This window comes from Talpa europaea, assembly GCF_964194135.1.
Source record: "Talpa europaea genome assembly, chromosome: 11".
NCBI classification, from domain to species: Eukaryota; Metazoa; Chordata; class Mammalia; order Eulipotyphla; family Talpidae; genus Talpa; species Talpa europaea.
In genome coordinates, this window is record NC_140078.1 from 23672878 (window position 1) to 23694825 (window position 21948).

A 21948-nucleotide genomic window follows, 5' to 3' on the forward strand; every position below is an offset into this window, starting at 1 on the left:
ATCTTTTATTATCAATCAGGACTTACTCAAACGCTCTTAGTCCTATGACTTGCATTTGAAACATTTCAAATCTATTTTTCAAACTACACAAGCCCAGTAAGTGATTATATGAATTTCTAATCACGAACACCAAAACAATGCAATATTTCTAATATACATTGCTCTCCACCCAAAAAGTATGTGATCCATGTATAAAATGTAAGGAAGCAAATGAGATGTATTTAAATATAAACAAACAAGACTCTATTGTCAACCTAGAGTAGCAAACACTGTGAAAGACAAAATGCAGTCAGCCTGTGAAGAAAAAGGCCAACAGCAAGGGGCAGTGATCAGACATTAGGACTAACGAGACAATGATCCCACAGGCCCACCTGAGTCCTAGCCAAGGCAGCACCTTCTTCACTGCCAGGCCACCAGCTATAGGCTGTAGGTGCACTGGCCCAGGAAGGGGCAGCCAGGCCTGGGAGAAAAACTATACCTTGTCTTCTACTTATTCCCATAATTACCCTCATATAGCATGCAGCAGAAAAACTGGTTTTTGGTAATCCTTCAAATATGTGGTCTCAAGCAAACAGCAGAGTGGGAACTCTTTGTGTAAACATGCAAACACACATATACATACATGCACACGAGCACACACACGGTCCAGACAATATGGTCAAGCATGCCATACAAAGTAGTATGTATATTGTGAAACAATCTGAGTTAGGAAACTAGGATTATTGCCACCACCATTTATTATCTAGTTCATAACTAAGTATAGGACACAAGAGTAGCACTAGGAATGCAAAGAAGTCCTGCCCTTAAGGGGCTTACAATCTTATTAGGGAAGTAAAACAGGCACATAAAAGGCTGGACTATAAGAAAGCAGATGCTAACAACAGCCACAAGAATTCAAAAAGCAGCACAGTTTAAGAACACATGATTAGAAGTCACAAAGCCCAGTTCTAGTCTGAACCAGTTGTGCTTGCTAACCCAGCTGCACAACAAAGTAGTGAGATTTTGAGGCTGTCTACATTTGTTTGCATCATCATGATTCTGATTAAAAGTGAAGGAAAGGATTTCGTGGAGGAGGTGGCACCTGAGCTGGAAACTGAAGGGAGACAGAGAAGGCATTTCAGAGCAGGAAAGAGACTGAGGTAGGCAGAAACATGGGGGTGTTGGAGAGAAAAATAGTGTCAAAAGGAACAATGGGAATGGGTAAATGCGTGGTTATGGTAGCCCTCAGGCACTACCAACCCCTCACGTTTACATCTAGTCAGTTACAGTACATAATTCCAGAGAGTAGAAAATACCAGAGAGAACAATGGCGGCATTTTAGCAAACATTTCACTCAATTTCCAGAGTATATAAAATAATTTAACATTATACCTCTACCTCTACATTTAAAATTGACATCAACTGTTCCAATTGTCAAAATGTAAACCAATTTAATCTTAGTTTACATTCTTAGTAAACATAATCTCTTATTTCAAAAGGACATTTGATACAAATTATCCCAATGATTCCAACATTTATTTTCTATTATGTTCCATTCTCTGTGGAAATAGAAACAAGACAAGGTCCCTGTCCTTGAAGCGCCCACAGCCTGGTAGGTAAGACAAACATCAACTGGAACTACCTGGAATTCACTGTTATGCACGTGTGATCAAGGTGTGACCATAAGGCTATGGAGTAAAAAGGGCGGATCATCCATTCTGATGTCTTGGCAAAGGGTTAGAGAAGAGGGGACAATGGCTAAGGAGAAATGTGTTTGGCAGGGAGACAGTGTCTGTAGGGAGGAGAAGGCTTCCAGGTAGAGGGCGCACGGCCACAGACAGTATAGGAGCATGGTGCAGCCAGACCAGAGTGTACAGGGCAACAGCTGGTGATCTGCACACCTAGACTTAGCTCTATCAAAACCAGGAGCTAATGCTCCTACTAACACTGGTTTCTGAGGTCAGGAAGAAACAGGAGAGAAAGTGAGCAGTGAGGGTCTGTCCCTCACAAGCAGTCACTGTAAGTCCATGTAAGCAAATTAACACTGCTCAGGCCACAGGCCTGCCTTTCCTCATCCTGTCTTCATCCCTTTATGATCTGCTTCCCCTTTACCTTGAAGTCTTCAAAGGAGAACTGGAACTGAAAAAGTACAGGTGAGGAGCAAATGAACAGGACTAGAAATGTATACATATGGCTAATCAGGTTACCATAAAGTAATGGTAACTGTATTGTACAAAAGTCTGCAGACGAAGAAAAACATTCTTTTCAGGAATTTTCTAAAAGTGGCTAATTCACACCAGTGTTGGAAAAATCTCATTCAACATGGGAAAAGTATACAGAAGTTTTGCGGAAGACTCCATTTCCTAAGCTATTTTCCATTAAATATCTGTATTACAAACATAATAATAGCACAGGATTTCAAAGTATATCTCCACACGATTTCAAGCTGATCAAATTGCATTGTTTGGCTTAAAAAATAAAGAGAGAAAATATGTAATTCCAAATCTCAGGTTCTGAGCTACTGCCAAAATATGTTAACATATGAATAAACTTTAGCAAAGAACAAGGGATAACGTAGATGCAAATAAGTCACCCCTTTAGACACTAAATTCCAATTTCTCATATTATAGAGCCAATTCTACAAAAGTAACACCTTCTTGAAATTTCATTTTATAAGGAAGAAAATAAATCTGCGTATTTTCTTTAACATGCATTCTTAAGTTACAGTTAAGCCAAGGCAAACTGTCTCATATGAAAGAAATCTTAGTGTAATCCTAAAAACATGCATATGCATTTAGTAGGATCTTCTCCAATTCTAAATAAATTACATGCATGATATATGTTAACCAATAAAAAAACCAATGAGAATTCAGGACATTTATTTTTTTTGCATGGCGATTTAAACTACTAAACAACACACAAAACAAACCCACAAAGCAACGGTGTGTAATAGGTAGTGAGAGACACTTAAAATAAGCATATTTAAAGTGCCTACAAACAGGCCTTTTTTTTTTTTTTTAGGCAACAAAACATTTTGAGTCCTTGACACCTTCTCACACTCACCTAGCACCACTGATGCAAGGACTTACAGTAAACATGTATAATCTCATGCTTAAAACCTAAAGCATGCATTGAATAAAATTTATACATTATGATCTACTTTTCTAAGTATGCAATACATACCTCTTCTAATATTTTATACATTAAATTACCCTGCAGTGTTCTGAAATTTTAACATTAATGCAAAACAACTTTTGAAAGACTTAGGAAATAAGCTTTCAAGGATACCTCCAGGCTGTTTACACAGGCATTGGTTTGGTTAAGTGGGAAAATGGCAGCAGCCTCAAGGTTCATACTGAATGAAAATGGTATATGTGGATGTCAATCCATGTAAAAAAATACATATATACACAGATGGCACAAAGATTGTGCAGTTGGAATCACCAGTGCAAATGCATGCATTTGAGGTACTTATTTTTTCCATGGTCAGGTATAATTATGCATAGTCATGTTTCCCAAGTGCTAATTATTTCAGACCTGATCAAATGAAAAGCTGTAAGAAATGTAAATATAAGATAGTTATATAGGTAACTTCAAAATGCTATGCTTTTAATGAATATTTGTTTAATATTATACATTTACATGTTTAGTTTAAAATATTTACCAATCAATAAATTTTCTCATTGTAAAGAGACTGACTGGTAATTATACCTGGCCAAGTGATCTAAGTAGCATACTTGAAATTCTAGCAAGAACTGTAGTGAAATAGTAAAATACTTCATTATTGCTTCATTGGACTGAGAACCCTAAAAGGCAGAGAAAACAAAGTTCAAGGATGAAAAGTGAACACCCAGAACAGCGGTGCAAGCCCCCAAATGGCCTCTGCTCAACAAAAACTAAGCACTGTCCACATTATCGATGCCGTTGGCATCCACATGGATGTCAGGCTCCCCACACAAAGATGAGGGAACAAAGCGGCTAACAGTGGGACACAGACAGCTCTTAAGCTCTGGTAATTCTTGCTTCAGGCGTTCCAACTGCTCCACTTGAAATATATTTGGCTGTTCAGGCATCCAATCATATATCCTATGATGAAACAAACACAAAACACATAAAATAGTGTAATTTTATTTTTACTTAAGACCTGTCTGACTTAACCTTTCCAGGAGACTTTACTTATACAATGCCAGGAACATCCACATCAGAGTCTTTTTTCCTTTTTTTAAAGATGCAAGTACAAAATCTATTTAAAAATCTTTTTCTCCCCAGTTTTTCCAGTGATATAGAATAGCAGCATTTCCTTTTGTACCCTTGATGTAAGAGCTGATTACAAAGCATTGAATGAGAAAATGAAACCTATCCCTTACTAGTGATTTTTTAAGTATCTTTTCTCCAAGTCAATCAAGAATGCCTTGTGTTACGGATGAGAAGTTACTATGAGCTAAAATTCGTGCCCAGTTCTGACTTCAGAGCACTAAAGATCACTTTTTCCCTATAGTCCATCAAAAATAAATGGATTAAAAAAAAATCCGAGAAAAACTAGAGACAGGCAACAATATTTTGGGAGCTGGAAAACATCTGGATAAATAATAACGGTGTTTCAGTTAGCATAATGGAAAAGACCAAGATGAAAGCCAGTAGTAGAAAAAGCAAAAAGAGTAGTTAAAAGCAGTACCAAATTCCTCTAAAACTCAGAGTCATCTAAATATTGTCAAGTAGCAGAATGACTTGTGGTAGAGATACAGAGTGAAATATTGAAGGGACATTCCTCAATAAAGTCCATATATGACAAATCTACAGCCAACATTATATTCCATGGTGAAAAACTGAAAGCTTTTCCTCTAAGATTTGGTACAAGAAAAGGATGTCTACTTGTACCACTACTATTCAACAAAGTATTGGAAGTCTTAGCTTGAGCAATCAGGCAAGCAAATAACAGAAAAGGAATTAGGAAAGAAGCAGTAAAACTTGATTATTTGCAGATGATATGATAATACACATGGAAAACCCTAAAAAATCCACTAAAAACTAATTGAAATAATAAATCACTTCAGTAAAGTGGCAGAGTACAAAATCAATCTGCATCATCAGTTGAGTTTCTGTATGTAAAAAATGAAAACAGAAATCTAGAAAAATAATTCCATTCACAACCATAACAAAAAGAATAACTGGAGTAAATTTAACAAAGGTGAAGGATCCACAAAATGAAACTGTAAGTCATTGTTAAAGAAAACAGAAGAGAATACAAGGCAATGGAAAGATACACCCTGTTCATGGACTGGAAGAACAAACATTGTTAAAATAGTACATCCTACATAAAGGAATATACAGATTCAGTGCAATCCCTATCAAGCCTACAAAAGAAACAGAACAATACTGAAATTCATATGGAAGCACCAAAGGCCCCAAATAACTAAAACAATCCTGACAAAAAAGGAGAGGAAGAACAGTAATATCACATTCTCAGACTTTATGCTACAAAGCTGTAGTAATCAAAAACAGCATGGTAGCAGAACAAAACAGACACACAGACCAATGGAATAAAACTGAGAGCCCAGAAATAAACCTGTGCATCTATGGAAAATTAATCTATAACAAAGGAACCAAGAGTAGATAATGGAAAAATGAAAGTCTTTTCAATGAATGGTGTTGGGAAAACTGGACAACCACATGCAAAAGATGGAACTAGATCACCATTTCACAACTTACACAAAAATTAACTCAAAATGAATTAAAGGATACATGACTGAAAACTGTAAAATATGTTGAAGAAAAAAAAGGTAAGAAACTCCACAACACTGGCTTCAGAAATGTCTTTGGGAATTGTCTCCAATGGCAAGAGAAGCAAAAGCAAATACAAACAAATGAGATTAAATCAAAGAAACTATCAGTAAAATAAAAAGACACTCTACTGAATGAGAGAAAATATATGCACATGACAAAATCAAATACTGTCCAAAAATTAAGAACAACGTAAGAAGAAAAAAAAAAAGTACTTCATCTAAAAACAAACTGAAAAAAAATTTGCACATAACACATCTGACAAAGGATTGATCCAAAATATATAAAGAACTCATGCAACTCAACAAAGAGGAAACAATTAACTCGTCAAAAAATGGGCAGAAGAGCTAAATAGATACTTCTCCAAAGAAGACACACAAGATGGCCAATAGGCACATGAGAACATGTTAATCATTACTTACAATCAAGGAAATGCAAATCAAAACCATAATGAGATACCATCTCACACATGAGAATGGCCCACATTTAAAAAACAAACACAAAAAACAAACGAGAAACAAGTGTTGGAGAGGATGTGGGGGAAAAAGGAAACTTGAACCTTGGTACCTGGCTGGTGGGGATGTAGACTGGCCCAGCCCCAATGAGAAGAGTGGAGGTTCCTCAAAATATTAAAATTAGACCTAACATGACCCAGCAATTCCCTCCCAAGTATCTCCCCACAGAATACAAAAACACTAATTCAAAGGTACATAGGCCTCCCATGTTCACTGCAGGCCTATTTACAATAGTCAAGTTATGGAAACAGCCAAAGGACAGAGGCGTAGATGAGAGCTGCTCAGCTCTGAAAAGGACGAACTCTTTGCCATTTGTAATAATGTGGATGGAACTGGAGAGGATACTAAGTGAAATAAGTCAGAAGGAGAACGACCAGATAGTTTCACTTATATACGGAATATAGAGAAATAAAACAAAGGATCAGTCAAAATCAAATCAATAATAAACTCTTAACATCTCTGCAAAACTGAGGCAACCAGAGGGGAGGGTGGTGGGATGGAAGTGAGAGCAGGAGGGACCCAATGGAGCATGGTGGAGGACTACTGTGGTCCTAGTAGTGGGCATCGTGTGAAAATACATACTGGCAGGGTTTAATCTATAATATCCAGAGATACAATGATGTAAACCAACTTTACATCAATAAACATTTTTTTTAAAAAGCAAGAAAAAGAAAAGGGGTAAGGTTTATATATGAGTCAATTTTAATTGTTCAAGTGATGACCCTTACACAAAAATTGAAATTCACATTTAAAAGTGAATTTAACGAAATTCACCATTAAAAATAAAATAATAGGTGCATTGGAAGGGGGGGATACTAGGCAAGGATATTTAGAACCTAAGTTATTAAAAATTGTGTATCTACAGAGAATGAAACATATTATAAATTATTGTTGTATGCAACAAGTGGATTAACTTTAAGAACATGAAGATATGACAAACTAGGGAAAGTACAAATAATGGTTTAAACCATGCAAAACTAAATGGTGTATCTAATGATAATGTTCTTTAAACATGGATGCCTGTTACTATATATTTTTAAATCACTGAGCAGACACAGTGATGATTATTTTTTATAAAAAGAGAGAATACTGCCCAATTTACTCTATGAGGCCAGTTTTATTCCCATACCAAAAAAATGAACATCAGTCTAAAGGTAAGTTAAAGGCCATCTTACTCATCATAAATGCAAAATTCCAAATATCAGCAAATCAAAGGTAGTTATAATTTTACCAAAAAATGATCAGATATAAAATCTACTGTGTTAATGCTGTTGTAAAGAAGATGACAGTAGTTTTTGGTAAGACAAACACGCTCTCATCACACTTCTCCCAATATAAATTGCATCAAAGGTTTCAAATCACTAATCATTCAAAACATTCCATAAAATGTCTAAATTTGATAACAGAAAAACAAGAGCATAAGCACATTATTTAAAAACACAAAGGTAAGCAACAGAAGAGACGGGTGAAAAAAATGGGCTCAGCCACTAGGCTAGAAATAATAAAAAAGATAAGTACAGGTACAGGGGACTGCTGGTTTTTTATTAAGTCTCTTAGAAATACCTGAATTGAGCCTCCCTGGTGGCGCAGGGGTTAAATATCAGCCCTATCAAACCATCATCAGCCACTGCAGCATGAGTGCAATTTCTGGCCAGGGAGTTAACCCACATGATGCAGCAGACCTCTCCTGTCTCACCCACTGCTCCCCTCAGCAGTGTATTTCAGTAAATCCACCTGTTCTGCTCCCCACTCTCTCTGGTGAATCCTCTCACCTCCTGCACCTCTGACCTATACCCCAATTCTTGTATGCATAAATAAATAAATCTTAAAAAAATCATTTTTTAAAAAGAAATACTTGAATTTTAAACCACACACATATGAACAAACAAACTTTCAAAGGTAAAAACCAACTCGGATACAATCCACCTCACTTCTCTGACCCCAGATAGAGTCAGAGCCTCAACACAGTCCTCTCCTGATTTATGTTCTCATCTCTGCTTAAAATGCATATCCTGTTAAAGTAAATTTAACCACTCCTCAAAATCCATTTTCAAAGCCTCCTCTTTAAAATTATTGTATTGACCCCAGCCCAGGAAGAATTCACTTTTTTGTGTGCCTTACATATCACATGGTATGATCTCCATTACACATCAATATTTGGCTCTAACCAAGTAAGGCCCTTAAAATGATGGACTTGACAAAAATATTCACACCTTACAAAACACTACGTGATATAATCTCACAATACACTTTTCTTGTCTCCACAAAGAAAGGAAAATTTTGCTAAAGCTAATAGTTCCTTCAAACTGCTAATTTAAATTTTGTTTCCCTTTAATGAGCTGAAAATGTCTATTAAAAAGAACTATGAATTATGTTGCTCAATGCAAAATTGACCAAATTGTTAAAAATGCAGGAAGGCGTTATCTGGGTTGCACTTTTAAAACCAGATGAATTCAGACAAAATAGTGGGGGAGAAAAGCTTTATTTAAAAAGTGATGTAAGTATACAGGACAAACAAGAACTAAATCTAGGGAAAGTTTTTTTTTTTTTTCAAACTAGGGCTGGTAAGGATTTTATCACTTAATCTTCACATGATGCTGCCAAGATTAGCAAGTCTGACAATCCCTCAGTAAACGATACCCCTTCTACCCTAAAATTTCTTTCTATCAGCAACCTTTTCATCTCTCAGATGAGTGGCTCTTAATCATATACCATAAACACCCTGAGAGTTTAAAAAAAAATAGGGAAAAGACATTTAACAAATATTTGAGCACCTACTATGTGTCACATGTTGTTTTAAACTCTGGAGATAGAGCACGAAGGCAGTAAAACTTCTTGTCCTCATGGAGCTTATGTTTGTGTCTGTGTGTTAGAGGGGAGTAAGTTGGGTTTAGGATAGAGGGCCAGGGAGGAAATAAACAAGTAAATATATAATATTTAAATTATAATATATAAATGTTATACATATATTATATGGGTATGTCCAGTAGTGGTGAATGCTATGGAGAAAAGTCAGGAAGTGCAGTATGAGCAGAGGTTGTTATTTGAATTAGCATATTCAGGAATGGTCTCATGAGGTGACATTTCAGTTTTTTCTTAAGGTTTTTTTCTGAAAAGGAGAAACAGCAGGAGGCCAGTGAGGGGTGGCTTGGGGAATGGCTGCTGGAGATGAGGTCAGTGAGTTTGGGAACGAGCTCATACAAGGCCTTGTAAGGACCTGGGATTTCACTCTCGGTGACACAGAAAACCCTAGGAGAGTTTCAGCAGTAAAATAATCTGTTGTAATTTAACAGACGTCCACTGGCTGCTGTGCTGATAAAAAATAGCGGAGCAAGGGTGAGGCAGTCATCAGCGAGCCGGCTCCTTCAAGAAGCCACCTGAGTGAGAACTGGGGTGATTTATTGGCGAGGGAAAACAGTAAATTTGGTGAGTAGAGAGATTCAGGATATATTCTGAGGTAGAATCAACAAGATTCTTCTGCCTAACTGGAGTTGGGATGTGAGATAAAGAACACACAGTAATAGAAGATTCTAAGGATTTGACCTGAGACACTGATCGTTGTCCTTTGGTGGTGAGCATGGTGTAGTAACAAACATCCAACAAGATGCAAAGCTATACCCACAAATCATATACAGTGTTGTAAACCAATGCTGCGTCGATTAAAAAAAAAATAGAATTTTAAAAAATAAAGCAGTTTCAAAAAAAAAAGTTGTAATCTGCACTAAAACCTTCAGTATACATACAATCTGGTATGGAGAATGTTTTAACCCTGTAAAATGAAACACAGGATGTATAGTGCTAGGACCCAGTGGGTATGGCGCTCACAGGGGTGGAGGGCATCCAGCAAGTAGTCCTGAAGGGACATGAAAACATGTAAGGTGACTGAGAGGACAAATCAAGGGTGAAGTCTGCTCAATTTCCTGCCTCTAGCCACAGTCTCTGTACCCTAAATTAACTAGTTACGACGTAAGAGGAGTAAAAAAATGATTATTACTCACATTGTGCAAATATCTGCATCAAACAGAGAACAGGTGTTGACAGCTAGATATAAAAGTTTAGAGGTCAGGGGACAAGTGTGAATTGAAGATATAAAAATTTGGGAATAAAGGTATGAAAAGCCACAAAATTGTTTAAGATCACAAAAAAGTTGGTATAGATAGAGAGGGATCAGAGGGCAGACACCCAAGATGATTCCATACATCTGGTACCAGTTAACTGAATCCTTAACAAGCTTCCCAAGTGACTGTGTTATACTCAGTTTGAAAAAAATCCACTAACCAATTTAAAGATAGATCTCATGATGACCTAGAGAATTTTAACTTAGCTAAGTTTATTATTATGTAAAACTTTGTAAAATGAAAACTACTTTTTTTCTAACATTTCATTAAAATTTTTCATGAAAAATAAATACCTATCATAAATTAGACCATTAACTCCAAATTCCTTCAACTTCCTTCTGTTCTCAGGATCATTTGTATCATCACCCCAGCAGAATATGACTAGTCCCTTAGCTTTAGCCTCTTGAATATAGGATGGGTTTCTGAGCAGGTCTTCAGAATGTGCATTTATCCCCTGAAAGAAGAAAATTAAGTTACTCATGAAAAAATAACTTACTAATGGTGAATACTAATGTCCATACTCTCCACTTATCTAAATGATCAGTGTTCTTCAAAGTAAAGTAGGCAGGGAAAGAATATGTCAGTTAATTTTATCAAACAAGTTAACAGTCTATTCATATTATATGATTCATAAAATATACTCTGAAAACTACAAAACTTATTTAACCTAGGTCTGCAAGAAAAAATATTTTGTTCTCTTAACCACTTTTCATTCTGAAATCTAATAGTATCCTCATTTTTAAGCAGTCATTTGCTTGTTATACATAGGACAAAAAACTAGCCCATTAGATGTGTAAAATAACATTAAGCCTTACTGACTATTGCTCTAAAGCATTAAAAATTAAATTCAAACATAACTTACCAGAAGATTTTCGAACTGTGCAAAGCTCATTGCAATAGGGGTTGTCCGTGATCTGAGGTCCATGAGTTCAGGGTATATATCAGATTTTCCTTGAGTCAAAAATAATATAGGGTATTTGTTCTGCTTTTGCCGAACCCTAAAAAAAATAGACAATTTCATCAGGGACATAGTTTCTTTTGAAATTTTAGAAAGTACTAAAAATATAATGAAAACAAACCCCTAAAGGCATAATTCCATTACTAAGATAGAATCACCAGTACAGCCTTTCAGTTAAAAAGAAAAATGCTAAATTTGTCTATATAAGAGCGAAAATATTCTCAGAAATGGGCAACAAGAAAGCCCTCAAGGGCTTACAATCTGGTATGGAGAATGTTTTAACCCTGGAAAATGAAACACAGGATGTATAGTGCTAGGACCCAGTGGGTATGGCGCTCACAGGGGTGGAGGGCATCCAGCAAGTAGTCCTGAAGGGACATGAAAACATGTAAGGTGACTGAGAGGACAAATCAAGGGTGAAGTCTGCTCAATTTCCTGCCTCCAGTCACAGTCTTTGTACCGTAAGTTAACTAGTTACGACGTAAGAGGAGTAAAAAAATGATTATTACTCACATTGTGCAAATATCTGCATCAAATGAAGAAAACACTATTCTCCTCTTCCCAGAATTTTCTAAGACAGTTTTTAAAATTATATCTAAAAACAGATTCATGTCAAAATATGTCGATAAGTTACCATCCCAAATTCCATCCTTTGTGGAAGAAACAGAAAAACAAAAGTCATTACATACCCTCGAATCACAGTGCTAGAAAAAGCAGTATCAAAAACATCTAGTTCATCTCTAATTTTACAGATGAGGAAAGTGGAAGATCTGAAAAGACTAAGTGACCTGCCCAAGACCACACTTATTTAGTGATGGTGCAGCTGTCATAACAGGTACAAACCCTTCTATATACAACATAATCTCATCATCAACAGGCTTTTACCTTAATAAGGTTAACAAAGTAAAACCTAAAATCCTAGAAATTTGCAATCTACCATGACTTTTAAGTATTTTTACATTATCTTCACAAACTCATTACCCCCCGCCCCGAAAAAGCAGTCATTTGTTATACATAGGACAAAAAACCCAACCCTGTTAATTATCAGTTACCAGTTAAAAGTCTCATTCTTTAGGTTTCAGGCAACAACAAAAAAAAATAATTCTCTAAATAGCACCAAGAAACCAAAAGCCCTGGTGATAGTGAAATAGTAAATGTTTAAATATTAGTCATTAAAATAATTCTAGAAGCTCAGAAAACTAAAAATAGCTTCCTAGGAAAACTATTCACAGGGCTCCTTGGTGGTGCAAGGGCTAAGACGCAACCTATGAGGCTGTCCACAGCCACTGCAGCTCGAGTTCGATCCCTGGCCAGGGAGCAACCCACATGGCACAGCAGACCTCTCCTGTCTCGCCCGCTGCTCCCCTAAACAGTGTATTTTAGTAGATCTGCCTATTCTGTTCCCCACTCTGTCTCTGTGAATCCTCTCACCCTCTACACCTCTGGCCTGTGCCCCAGTTCTTGTATGCATCAATAAATAAATCTTTAAAAAAAAAAAACATTCAGAAGACTCAATTTGAGGACAATTAATAGATTATTCTGATCAAAACAAATTTTGAATGCCTAGTCATGATACCTAAAATTAACTCCAGTGGCCCTCACCCAAACAACCCTCTAACAATGCTTTCCAACCATTTACACATATCCCCATATAATATGTTAAAGAGTTATAGTCCTCCAACTAGATTTTAAGTTCTAGGAAGGCAAAACTTCATTTGATCCCAGCACCCAGGAAATGTCTGGCCCATAGCAGTTTTTCAGTAATAATTGTTGAACAAAAGAATGACTAAGTCTTGCAGTAATGAAACACATACGCAGAAATTTATTTTCCTGGTTAACTATAACTAGTTACTGCCACTTAACAAAAAACTGCTTAGGAAATTTAAAACAGATGCTAAGATGGGGTACAAAAATAAAAACTAATCAAAATTCTAAAGTTCTGGCTGCCCAGAGAGTTCTCACTGCTTATTTTGTAAATATGTCCAGAAAACATCTGTATCAACATGCACATGAGACACATATAATTTGAAATTTTATTACAATACATTCATCACTAATTTTAAGAAGTCCCATATTAATACAAGCATTAGGTATGCTTTATAAAAAGGTTCAACAAGTATTGTGCTTCCTGAAAGAAGTCACACTAGGATTTCAGTTTTACTTTTTTTTTTATTGAAAGAGAGAAAGGAATAAATGCATTTAAAGACAGTGGAGAGAGAGGAAAGAAATATGTGTTACAAAGAAAAATTACTTACCCTTTGTTGGCAGATCCATTTTATTTCTATGTTAAATCCTACATCTTCTGGTAAAGACTCTAAAACCTAGAGTTTCATTTGTTAGTGTTGAATTTTGTTTTGTTTTTTGTGATATGAATAATAGAATAAAAGAAAAAAGGAAACAAGTATTATAAAAAGCAATCTATAAGAAAACATCACTAATAAAGATAAAATGTTTTGTGCTTTGAACATGAACCACTACCTTTTCTCACACTCAAACTGACAACTTAGTTGATGACTAAGTTACATAAGAAAGTCAAAAGAAATCAAATAGCAAAAGCAAGTAGTCTTAGACAACATCTGTGGTAACTGATACCACCACCACAAACATGGATCCTTAACAAGTAAGCAACAACGTATACAGCTTCATTAATTTAAGACATGTGCCATCTTTTCTGACTTGCATTTAGGACAATCTACTACAATACAGTTATATGAAAAACCATTATTTTCACTTGTTTTAAAAGTGATGATACATAAATACTATGCTTATAACCTCCTAAAAAGATGTCACTCCCAAATAAAAGATTATGTCTATATATATAGATATAATATAGACATAATATAGGCTATATCCACATACATGAACAAATAACATGTCAATTTATCTAAATTAAATTATCTAGACAAGTCTGCAATCATTTTGAAAGTCCTATCTAGAAAATCAAATTGAAAATATGAAGTTTGGTTATTAACCTACAAAAACTGACTGACTTAGTCTCATGAAGACCAGACAAATAGGGCAAAATGAACCTAAAACACTGTGTTTTTAACTTCAATTTACTACAAAAGTTGAGAAGTCATTTAACGTACATAGTATTCATATAACAGTAAATAAAGGCACACTAACAGAGCAGTAAGAACAAAGCTTGGAATCTAGTCCCAAGTCTACTAACCAGGTACATGAAAAGTAGAGTACTGAAAGAGACTGTACTCAATTTCATATGGGGTCTTTGGACTCTCTCATTATCTTTAGCCTTACTTATTTAATGTACTTGTTACGTATTACACCATATAATAATGTATCTTCTCTAAAACCCATCAATGATTCTGAGTCTATGCTAATGTTCTGTTTGACAGACAGTCTTTTTAGTGCCATTTAAGAGACCAAAACAAATTATTCAGATATAATAGAATTAATCTTCTAGTTTTCCCAACGAACTTACCATTTTAAGAGAAGGAAATGGCTGATTTTCAGAGAAGGAATTTTCTTCCTCTACCACAGATTCTGAAATTTTAAAATTCAGTAGATAAAAATGCCATTTTTATTTGTAAGATCTTTTTCTAAATTCTTAAGGCAAAAACAAAAGATTCTGAAGAAATTATAAAACCCTTAAAGTATTTTTGAAGGTTCTTGTATTTTTTATTTTTAACCATTAAAACTCCACTTTCTAGGGCCTCCCTGGTGGCGCAAGGGGTTAAGCACCACACTGTGAACCAATCCGCAACTTCTGCAGCTTGAGTTCAATCCCCGACAGGCCAGAGAGCAACCCACATGGCAAGGCAGACCTCTCCTGTCTCGCCTGCTGCTCCCCTCAGCAGTGTATTTCAGTCAGTCTGACTGTTCTGTTCCCCACTCTGTCTCTGGTGAATCCTCTCACCCCCACCCCGCCCCCGCATCTCTGGCCTGTACCCCTCTCTTGTATGCATAAATAAATAAATCTTAAAAAAAAAAACACTTTCTAAATAAAAATCCTTTATGAAAATTAGTTTGCAACACTTAAGCATCATAGCCTGTGGTCCCAGAAGTAATATTTTCTTATAAAAATTGTAGTCATAAGAAATTATTTGTTATTTCTTAGAATTAACTGCTGTATCATATTGCTAAGATGTCTATTTGAAATATAAAATCAGTTCAGCAGTTAGAAATTAGAGAATATATAGTTACTATTGTCCCTTTGTTTCTATTACCATTTAATTCAAAACATTGTATCTTGAAACCCAAGAATTTTTTCAAGAGAGAAAAAAAACTTTAAAAAAAAAACCTGTCTTAACACAAATTCAAAGACTAAAATCACGTAAAATTTTTCAAGGTGATTCAGTTAAAGGTAAAAATTTTACTGTAAATAGTGATAAAATATCTACAAGTCTATAAAGTCATACTTATTCTCCATGGATAATTTGTGGTCATTTAGCACTTTCTAATTTCTTCATAAAGGCATTCAAACTATTTTCTTATTGTAACTACAGATAAACATCTATGGAATACCTACTATATGTAGAGTACTATAAATGTCTCTGGGACTATAAAAACATTTTCTTGAAATGTTAACATTCTAGCTGGGGAGAGAGGAGAGATGTAAAATTAAAGGATTAAAAAATGATAACATTAAGACTGAAATGAATGGTACAGACTACTAAGTTCTTTGTGAACTGAAATTAAAGTGGAATTACAAAGAGATTTTATAGGCAGGACAAGCATTGAGGAAACAGACACAGAGTGGCTAAGTCAAGTAATCTTCCCAACGTCACAGTAAATGCTAGAGCCAGATTCTAAATTTGATATATTTCTACTTTGCAGTGGTTAATATGGTTAGAAAGACACATAGGTACAAAATTAGAAAGAACTTTGGTCATCAATCTGAGGAAACTCAAAGTTTACAATCATGGTTACTATTACACAGAGCATATACGCACTTGAAAATCAGTAAGTCTTCACCAACAAGAATTACATTTAATAGCCCAATATAGTCATTAAAATGGCCAAGAGTATGTTAAAATGGACATGAAAATATCCTAAATATGCTAACTACAAAGTGAAAACTGTTTCCATGAGTACATACCTTTCAGATCTTTAGATTTTAGTGCAGTCACATGAGTGAGCTAGGAAAAAACATACACACACATACAAAAGGCAATGAGAAAAAAAAGCCTGTTTTTGAAGATATGGTGAGAAGTACAATTACACAGAAGATCATAATCCAAAGTAAGACAGAATATAAATATTTGTCAGGAAACAATTTATACTCAACTGACCACATTTATCTAGGTATCTTGATGGGAAAGGACGATGATCGTACAAAGTTATATGGTATAATAAAACTACAGAGATCTTCTATTTCTACATATGTTAAAACCAACTATAATATAAAAGGGCAACTGTACAAATGTGCTAAATAAAAGGCTATACAGACCAGAGGCAATCTAAGATTCTGGATGAGGAGGTTAGCCCCTTTGGCCTATAAAGACCTAAGGCCTAGCCCCTTCAGGAATAAAACTAAAAGGATCCATGGAAATTGTTAAAGACAGATGGATTAGCTCAAACCCATTTTCCCCAATAGAACAGAAAACCAAAGCATGTTATTCTACCCATTTTGAATACACAGTAAACTCCATGCGCAAAGAGAGTATTACCATATACAGGCAAGTACAAGTAGCCCTTAAGTTAAAGGATAACTTATATTTTATGTTACTATTACTACCTTTAACAACTGCAGTTGGTCAAATGTTAATTCCTTTACTGGAATTTCAAATAATTCAACAGGATCAGCATCAAATTTCTAAAAAGGAAAATAAAGACAAAACATCCCATATTACTACTGAATATTTACACTACACAGACCTAGCATCACAATTTACACACATGTGAAAATAACCATTTGGTGGCTGTAGTTGTCCACACAGGGGAAATTCTTCTTATCCTCCCAGTTCTTAAATTTTGACTTTTTTTTTGTGGGACCCTCGCCAGCGGCCAGGGAACGAACCAGCGCTGCAGAGGCTGCGGGCAGCCTTGCAGCCCAGCGCTCAACCGCTGCGCCACCAGGGGAGGCCCCCTGACTTTTGTTTTTAATGTAGGTGAGAACAGTAAGAAGGGAAAAAAAGAGGAAGGAAAAAAAAAACAGCTGGGAGGAAACTATGGCACTGAAGACACAGCTGAGAACAAAGACATTTGCCAGTCATTTCCCCTATTTCCTGTCATGCTGTGTACATTTTACCTGACATATCCATACTATGTGATTAGTAAGCCAACAAACAAGTGCTATATAAGGATTAATTTCTATCAGTAAGTTTCTAAACCTTTCTAAACCTTAAAAGTTAGTTAAAACACAGAAATCAAGTGTCATAAAAACCTGTGATTAGCTGAGAGCAATGATACTCTACTATACTCATATATAATATATATAATATGCTCTATTATTTGAGTATAATAGAATATAATGGGTATAATAAGACACTATATTATGAGTATAATAGGGTGAGAACTCTATTATAAACCTTTTTTCTATGGACAAATTATATATTAGATTTTAATACCATGCCAATTATCACACTATCTTGAGGAAATGAGTTTATCTACCACCAATAAATCACTGATCCAGCAAATATACTAAAATCCACTACATTTATATCCATTCATACATATAGTAGGAGCCTGTATAAAGGCTTTATGTATAAAGTTTTTCTGGAAGGATATAAACTTAATAAGAGGAAGTGGAGAAGGAGAAAAGGAAGATTTAATTTTTAATTTCATAATTTTCTGAACCACCTATACTTTCATAATGAAAATGAATTGGTTTTATAAGAAAAATACCAATTTAAAACTTAACCTAAATATATATAATTCATTACTTTCATTCCCCAATTAATTCATCAAGGTTCAATTTAAGAGCAAGACAAAGTCTGATAACAGGGGATCAGTAATACTCTTCACTTTTAGAAGCAAATTACAACCAGATTCATTAACCCCAATCTTAAATGAGTCAGATCCTTTACCATTCTCTATCCCTTTTCATTTAGCTTTGTATTAATATTCCCCTACAATAAAAAAAAAAAAAAACTGTTCCATTCTATTAGCTTATTCTACTGTCATCAAAATAGTGTATCTCCTTCCTTCCATCTCCTAATACCATTTCATAGAATCATAGGGTCCTTCCTTTTCTCTATGTATCATAATAATCCAAACTCCATATGATTGATTAGAATTCACTAGGAGGCAGAACCAGGTGTCTTGTCATATATTTATAATGCAACATGCAATGCCTGTGGTGCAGTGTTAACAGATGTCAACATACTAGCCTTCATTTTAAAATCACTTCAACAAAAAATTTTAAAGGAAATGTCAAATGAGTTCTCCCACTTTGAGAAGTCACTTGGTTAAACATACACTGAAGTTTAGGAACTATATAATCATCACAACTATGTTTGTACAAGAACAGCAAATACAATTTTTAAGAAATTAAATGTATATTCTACGAACATGTGCCACTGTATTATAACATTACACTTTCTTGACAGTTAAATATTTTAACAAGTCTTTTTTTTTTTTTTAAAAAAAGATTTATTTATTTATACAAGAACTGGGATATAGTCAGAGGCGCGGGAGGGTGACAGAATGCACCAGAGATAGAGCGGGGAGCAGAACAGGCAGATGAACTGAAGATACTGCTGAGGGGCAGACGAGGGAGGTCTGCGGCGCCATGTGGGCTTCTCCCCAGGTGGCCTGGAATTGAACCCGCACTGCAGAGGCTGAGGACAGCTTCACAGCGTGGCGCTCAACCTGCTGCGCCACTAGGGAGGCCCAACAATTTTTTTTGTAGCATGTATTGTTATGTTTAAAGTATGTATAATAAATAAACATACGGTAAAATAATTCATTTTCGAATCTCCTTCTGGACCTCTCTATCTTGTATTCCTCTCCATTCTCACTATCTCCACTCTAGTTCAGGTTTACGGCATTACTGCTCCCTTTGCGTCCAGCCTCTAATTGCTTAAATTCCTATTATATCAGGTTCCAAATTATTAATCTTTAAGTTTAATTTGAATGTTTCCCTTTTTGACACAAAAGTGTTTCAATTTCCATAGCTCTCAGGGCTAAACCCCGTTTATTGAGGCCCTCCACTATCTGACAACAAAGCATTTTTTCAATTTTATTTTTTATGTGACTCTTTCCCCCTTGAGTGAAAGAAATCATAATATCCCATTGAGAAAAAAACTGAAGATGAAATAGACGAGTGTTTAGAAAACAAACACTGATAGTTTCCTTCCCTGCCTCAATACATAAACAACAGCAGACTAATACAGGAACAACCTGGAATGTCCTTTTGTTGAATAATGTAATAAAGCAATAAAGACCCTACTCTAGGTAATTTTAATACTCCTTTTTCTCATGCTCTCAACGTTGAAGGAGCTTGAGGAAAGAACTCGCAACAATTCACCAAGAAAATTAATTGATCATCTCTACTTATTAAACGTATAACAAGCATCTTAGTTTTAAGATCTTTTATTATTTTATTTTTTTCTATTTTATGTATTTTTTTACACCATTTTTCATTTTTGCACAATGTATGCATTTTCATGTTGGTTACAGTCCCCATACAATTCCCACCACCCTTGTTTGGATCCTACTCCCTTCTCCTCCATCTGTAGTGTGTCTCTGGTTTATAGTTGCTTGTTGATTTTGATTTTTACTTTATAATATTTAGTCTTTTTCCCGATCCCTTATTTAGGTTTTCTAAATTCCTGCTATGAGTGAGACCATCTGGTATTTTTCTTTTTCTTTCTGGCTTATTTCACTGAGCATGATCCCTTCCAGCTCCATCCATGTTGCTGCAAATTGTATATCTTTTTGATTGCTGAATAATATTCCATTGTGTATATGTACAACATCTTCTTGATCCAGTCATCTATTTTTGGGCATCTGGGTTGTTTCCATAGCTTACCTATTGTAAACAGTGCTGTGATAAACACAGGGATGCAGGCGCTCTTTTGAATTAATGTTTCTGTCTCCTTTGCGTAAATACCTAGGAGTGGAACTGCTGGATCATATGGAAGTTCCATCTTTAGCAGATTAAGGAACCTCCACACAGCTCTACACAGCAGTTGGACCAGTTTGCACTCCCACCAGCAGTGCAGGAGAGTTCCTTTTTCTCCATATCCTTGCCAACATTTGTTGTTGCTAGTTTTTTTTAATATGTGCCATTCTTACTGGTGTAAGATGGTATCTCATGTAGTTTTGGTTTGCATTTTCCTGATTAAAAGTGATGTTGAACATTTTTTCATATGAAGAAAGAGTTTTTAAATCTTTTATTTAACTATGACAGTTTAAAATGAAGGAATTTAAACATACCTTTTTCATAGTCAAGCAACAGGTGAGATCATGATACACCACAGGCACAAAATCTTTTGAAAGATGTACATCAAATTCCACAAAGGCTGCACCCTAACAGAAATAAGGGAAACAATATTTGAAAAAATTATATAGCCCCAATACATCTAAAACCACAAGGATATAAGAAACTTTTTGTCAGTGTAAAATTACAGATCTGTCCACAAAAACAAAAATATTCCTCGTGAATTATTTAATGCTACCCTTCAAGCTTTTCTAAATTGGTAACAGCTCCTTCTATTATTGCTATTATTAATAATAATATCAATTATTATTCTATCAATAACAAAAATCATTTCTACTAGGTAGAACAAACCCTACCACCCTTGAATTAGTTTTCTATTAGTCTAAATGTATAATTTTACATAATATCACTCTTTCAGAAAGTAATTTTACTGAGATAAAACTTCAAAACTTGATCCCAAGATTCATGTGAGTGTTAAGAAGTAAGCCAATACACCAAAACTTCTTCAGAGATATTTCTAACATTAAAATAAACCAGCCATTAAATAACTAAAATAAGACAATTCAAAATGTGATGAGCCATAATTTCATTAGACTACAGAAGTAAAAGGCTTCATGAAATCCATTCTCAAAAAGTACAAAGTCCCTGAAAATTCATTAACAGGGACATATTAGTAAATAAACTAAAACTGGTTTCAAATAATGATCTATAGGCCAACATATTAATACATTTAATGCCATCCTTTCAACATAAAAATAAAACTATCCAGTATTAATACTTTAAAACAATAAAATAACAAACTACTATAAATCAATCTAAGATGTTATGTATTATAAAATGTATCATTATCTTATTTACCACTAAGGGGAAAAATCCGCCAAGCAAACCATAACTTAAAGCTAAAAACACTGTAAAATATATATTCCATCTTCAAAAGATGTTAAAAATGAAAATGGTTTAGAACAGATGTTTGCTCAAATAAATGATAAAATTAAACACATGACTAATCAAGTTTACTTGCTAAACTATTTCTAAAAAGACTAAGTTAAGATATGTAGAATATGGGCCTCCCTGGTGGCCCAAGAGGTTAAGCACCGCACTATGAAGAAATCCGCAGCCTCTGCAGCACGAGTTCAACCCTCGGCCAGCCTGGGAGCAACCCATATGGTGCAGCAGACCTCTCCTGTCTGGCCTGGGGCTCCCCTCTGCAGTATACCTCAGTAAATCTGCCTGTTCTGTTCCCTGCTCTGT

General features: G+C 35.2%; 1 protein-coding gene across 1 annotated transcript in view; it reads right to left on the minus strand.

Moving 5' to 3' along the window:
• Window positions 1-3875: 3875 nt before the first annotated feature.
• The window catches only part of GPCPD1 (glycerophosphocholine phosphodiesterase 1), a gene marked incomplete at both ends in the record, with an annotated part of 44745 nt that continues 26672 nt past the window's right edge, over window positions 3876-21948 (minus strand). The window contains 9 exons of the mRNA XM_084247968.1: window positions 3876-4065; window positions 10687-10847; window positions 11256-11391; window positions 11865-12001; window positions 13607-13672; window positions 14794-14855; window positions 16411-16450; window positions 17050-17127; window positions 20694-20786. Coding sequence (XP_084104094.1) covers window positions 3876-4065; window positions 10687-10847; window positions 11256-11391; window positions 11865-12001; window positions 13607-13672; window positions 14794-14855; window positions 16411-16450; window positions 17050-17127; window positions 20694-20786 — 963 coding nt within the window. The remainder of the gene's footprint in view (window positions 4066-10686; window positions 10848-11255; window positions 11392-11864; window positions 12002-13606; window positions 13673-14793; window positions 14856-16410; window positions 16451-17049; window positions 17128-20693; window positions 20787-21948) is intronic.